General features: G+C 38.2%; 2 protein-coding genes across 2 annotated transcripts; both read left to right on the top strand.

Moving 5' to 3' along the window:
• Nucleotides 1-682: 682 nt before the first annotated feature.
• Nucleotides 683-1,470, top strand: LOC140182118 (uncharacterized). Its single transcript, XM_072228233.1, has 2 exons — nucleotides 683-1,371; nucleotides 1,428-1,470. The coding sequence occupies exons 1-2, from the start codon at nucleotides 683-685 to the stop codon at nucleotides 1,468-1,470; spliced, it is 732 nt and encodes a 243-aa protein (XP_072084334.1).
• LOC112777845 (disease resistance protein RPV1-like) lies at nucleotides 1,460-4,476 on the top strand. Its single transcript, XM_025822231.3, has 4 exons — nucleotides 1,460-1,677; nucleotides 1,787-2,801; nucleotides 2,937-3,242; nucleotides 3,348-4,476. The coding sequence occupies exons 1-4, from the start codon at nucleotides 1,475-1,477 to the stop codon at nucleotides 4,461-4,463; spliced, it is 2,640 nt and encodes an 879-aa protein (XP_025678016.2). The 5' UTR covers nucleotides 1,460-1,474; the 3' UTR covers nucleotides 4,464-4,476.
• Nucleotides 4,477-4,720: the final 244 nt, after the last annotated feature.

Below are 4,720 nucleotides of genomic sequence, written 5' to 3'. Positions count from 1 at the left end.
TAAATTGCCCTAAAATCAATGAGTCTAATTTCTTAACAAAAAAATGTTTGCCCAACACAAATCGAAAGGTCCAATTTATGTTCTTCTCTCTAAAAAAAAATCGGACTATCCAATTTTTTTCATCAATTAACCGCCATGACAATCGTGTAAAATATTCTTAACATCCATTACGCTGCGTTACACGCACCAAGGTGTCATATCCAAAAAAATTAACCTAAAATTTTGTAGAAATTAATGGCTTTTAATAAAAATAAATTCTTTCAATTTTTTTTAACAACTAAAAGAATAAAATATAATTTTATACTATTAATTTTTATAAGTGAAATTAAAAAAAAATATTAAAAAATTATAAATCACATTGTACTCTTTCAATTTTTTTTCGACAATTGAGATTTGAGAAAATCCATTCCCAATTTTTAATCTAAATACCCAGTATATTTTTTGTGGAAGTAACCATCTTGGAGCAAATTTAGTGGGGAACAATCACTTTTGTCTTCTCCATTACAGCTTTTCCCCTCACCGAAAACAAAAGGAAATACTCTCTGTTGACTAAACCTAGTATGGAACCTTCCTGGTAATTTCTTTGCCGATAGCGAAATTAAAAAGAAGTTATATCATCGATTTCCATTGCTAACGCTCCTTCTGATTACAAACTCCAAACGCAGAAAGAAAAGTTCAGAACATGGAGAATTACGACGTGAAGTTTCTCTGCAGCTATGGCGATGAGATCCACCACCACCCCAACGACAAGAAGATCTCCTACGTCGGCGGCCTCAACAAGCTCCTCTACGTTAACCGTGGAATCGACTTCACCGCCATGCTCGCCGAACTCTCCGCCCTCTTTGACGCCACCGGTGACATCCACTTCAAGTATCAGCTCCCCGGCGATGACTTCGACTCTCTAATATCCGTCACCAGCGACAGCGGCCTAAACAGCCTGATGCTTGAGTATGATAACCTCTACAGAGATTCCCCTAAAACCGCTCGGATGAGATTATTCATCTTCTATGGTAAGGGTCCTGATTCCGCGTCCACCCAACCCTTCCCAGTCAAACTGAAATCCAAAGTCAACGGCGATGCTGTTGTTCCTCCGCAAATTACGCCGGTGAAGTTCCAAGATCTGCCACCGGTTAACAATTTTAATACCTCAGACCGAGCGTTGGATTCGGATCCAAAAGTGAATCAACCGGTCGAAGATTCCGGTTCTTCCCGTTTGAATAGTCCGTTACCTGCTTTACAGTATGATGTTTTCATCAGCTTCAGAGGTGAGGATACACGCGCAAGCTTCACTTCCCATCTTTCCAAAGCCCTGTCCCGAAAGCAGATAGTTACATACACTGATGACTTGCTTCACGAAGGAGATTCGATCACGTCCATCCTCCTCAGAGCAATTGAAGAATCTTGCCTTTTGCTTGTTGTATTCTCAGAGAACTACGCATCCTCAAAGTGGTGCTTGCAAGAACTGGTTAAAATAATGGAGTGCAAGAAAGAATTTGGACGGCTTGTTATTCCTGTCTTCTACAACGTTGATCCATCACATGTAAGGTATCAGCTAGGAAGTTACAGTGAAGCGTTTAAAAAACACTTGCAGAATAACAAGAAGGCGGAGGTTCAGAAGTGGAGGGAAGCTCTCACTGCAGCAGCAAATTTAGAAGGCTTGGACTCCCGTTCTTATGGGTAAGTATGCGTTTATTGAGTTAAGGAACCCCTTTTTGTTCAATTTTGTTGACGATCGTGTTACACTGCTCCTTATGTTATGTCTTTCCCCTCCCCCTTCATATTGTAGGGACGAAATTGAATTCATTCAGAATATTGTCAAAGATGTTTTGCAGAAGCTGATTGACCATAACCCACCCAATGATAGTAAAAATCTTGTTGGCATTAGTGAAAATCTTGAAAATGTAAAATCACTATTAAGTGAATCTGTTGAAGTCAGAATGATTGGAATTTGTGGCATAGGGGGTATAGGAAAAACAACTCTAGCAAGACTTATATTTGAGAAATATTCTTATAAGTTTGAAGGCTCCTGCTTCTTAGAAAATGTACGGGAAAGATCAGGAAAGTATGGAAAATCCACTTTTGTTAAGCACAGGTTAAGCAAACAAAGAAATTTCATAGTTCTTGATGATGTGAGTAGTTTAAAGCAATTAAATTACCTGGTTGGGGAGCTTCAATGCTGTGGCGCAGGTAGTAAGATCATTATCACAGCTAGAGACAAAAATGTGCTGGTTCCAACGGTTGAAACAATATATGAGATGAAGATATTAGATTCTCATGAATCATTTAAACTGTTTAGTTTGAATGCATTCAATGAAGACTATCCACAAATTGGATACGAGGAGCTATCATGGAAAGCGGTTGGCTGTTGCAAAGGCATCCCACTAGCCTTAATAGTATTGGGTTCTTTTCTTCATTCAAAGAGTAAAACTGAATGGCATAGTGCATTGCAAAAGCTTGAGAAGACACCAGATCCAGAAATTCAGAATATTTTAAGATTGAGTTATGATGGATTAGATGATGAGGCAAAACAAATTTTTCTAGACATCGCATGTTTTTTTAAGGGAGAGCTTGTAGAATACGTAGTTAATCTGTTAGGCAGTTGTGGCTTCTATGCAGCTATTGGCATGAGATCCCTTCTTGATAGAGCTTTAATAGCTATATCTCATAATTGTGTGCAGATGCATGACTTGATCCAAGAATTAGGTTGGGATATCGTTTGTCAACAATCTAGTGGAAATCCTGAAAATCGTAGCCACTTGTGGGATTCTAATGATATTTGGGATGTTTTGGGAAACAACAAAGTAAGCCACACACTCTTTTCTGGGAGAAAATTTGTTAGAACAGAGATATAGTTTAGTTGAATTCCTAGAGGCAATGTTTTGGTATTACTTGATTTCATTTGATTTAATTCATTTCTTTTTCTTTTTGTTTATCAGGGAACTGATTCTATTGAAAGCATAGTGTTGGATATGTCTCAAATAGAAGATCTACAGTTGAATGCTGATACATTCAAAAAGATGCCTAAGTTAAGATTTCTCAAATTATATATCCCATCGGAAAATGATGGCAGATTGAATAAATTGCATCTTCCCGTAGGACTAAAGCCATTTCCTTCTAAATTAAGATACTTGGAGTGGGATGCCTACCCTTTGCCATCTCTGCCATCGAATTTTTGTCCTGAGAAGCTTGTTACTCTTCGCATCCGGAACAGTAAACTTAAAAGACTTTGGGATGGGGTTCAGGTTTGTACACAATGCATGTTTTGTCATTTGTTTGATGGATGGGTGTGATTTTTTAACCCCATATTCTGATTTACCATTTTAGTTTTTCCATTTGCATTATTGCAGAATCTTGTTAATTTAGAGGAAGTAGATCTAACAGATTCCCGAAAGTTGGTGGAGCTTCCAGATTTCTCCAAGGCAGATAATCTCAAAAGTGTACATCTGTCTGGCTGTCGAAGTTTGCGTCATGTCCATCCATCTCTTTTATCACTTGGAAAACTTGAACTTTTAGATCTTTTGAACTGTGCAAAACTTGAGATGCTTGAAACTAAGATGCATTCAAAATCTCTTAATCACCTCTATATCAAGAGCCGCACAAGTTTAATCCCACCCTATGTCAGTCACTTATCATCTTTACGGAAATTACTTCTAGATGGAAGCCCTGTGGAGACATTGCCGGTGAGCATCAAACACCTTACGGAGCTGAAAACACTGTCACTAAAAGGGTGTAAGATGCTTCAACATTTGCCAGAGCTTCCATCATCCATTCGTCATTTGACTGCTCTGGACTGCATAATGCTGCAAACTGTGACATTCAGTTCAAATATTCCTAGACTACAAGAAGAAAAACGCATAAACATCTCGTTCCATAATTGCATGAAGTTGGATGTGGCGAATTGTATTTATTGGTACCTTAAAGATATAAGGAAACTTGCTTACGTGTGTGAATCCAGAAGAGGAGGAAAAGGAGTAGTTCGGAGAAGTGATTTCTTCAAGATTTGTTACCCCGACTACAGAGTACCAGAGTGGTTCATGCATCGGACAAAGGGTACTTCCATAACTTTTGAAGTTTCTTCACCTTCCAGTTATGGTTTTAGTTCCCTTCTCTGCGTTGTTCTCCCTAAGTATAGTTTGGATTATGAACTTGATATTAAATGCCGTTGCTACTTGGAAGATGGTAGTAACATGCACAAATATTCATTTGGCGTATTATTTCTAAATCACATTCCGGCAAAAGGGTGTTCTGATCATGTTTATATGGCATATAATTATGGAGGCATCTTTGATGTAATCAAGCTGGACAGATTGAATAATAAGATTGCGTCTTCCGGGCAAAACCCAAAAGTCACATTTGAATTCTTTGTCAGCAGTGGCGATACTGGAAGTAAACAAGATGATAACTTGTTGATCAAAGAGTGTGGTGTCTATCCACTAAATGACTCCAATTTTAGAACTGAATAGACGCTACTATTTTGGAGTTTCGGCATGAAAAACAAGGCCTTGGGATGCTGGATTTTGTAGCACATGGAACCATGAGGTTGGAGTTGGAAGCTCCCGGGCCCCAGCTAAAACTCGTGTACAGTTGTCTTTTTTTTTTCTCTTGAATTTTTATCATTCATGTTTACCTTGCTTTCTCTTGTTACCTTGGGCTAATTTCTAATTCCATAAAGAAAATCTTGCTTTCATGAATTCCTCGACAAAATCTTACAAATGAGAAT

This window comes from Arachis hypogaea, chromosome 19 (assembly GCF_003086295.3).
Source record: "Arachis hypogaea cultivar Tifrunner chromosome 19, arahy.Tifrunner.gnm2.J5K5, whole genome shotgun sequence".
Classification (NCBI taxonomy): Eukaryota; Viridiplantae; Streptophyta; class Magnoliopsida; order Fabales; family Fabaceae; genus Arachis; species Arachis hypogaea.
This window is presented reverse-complemented; position numbering and strand designations above follow the sequence as displayed.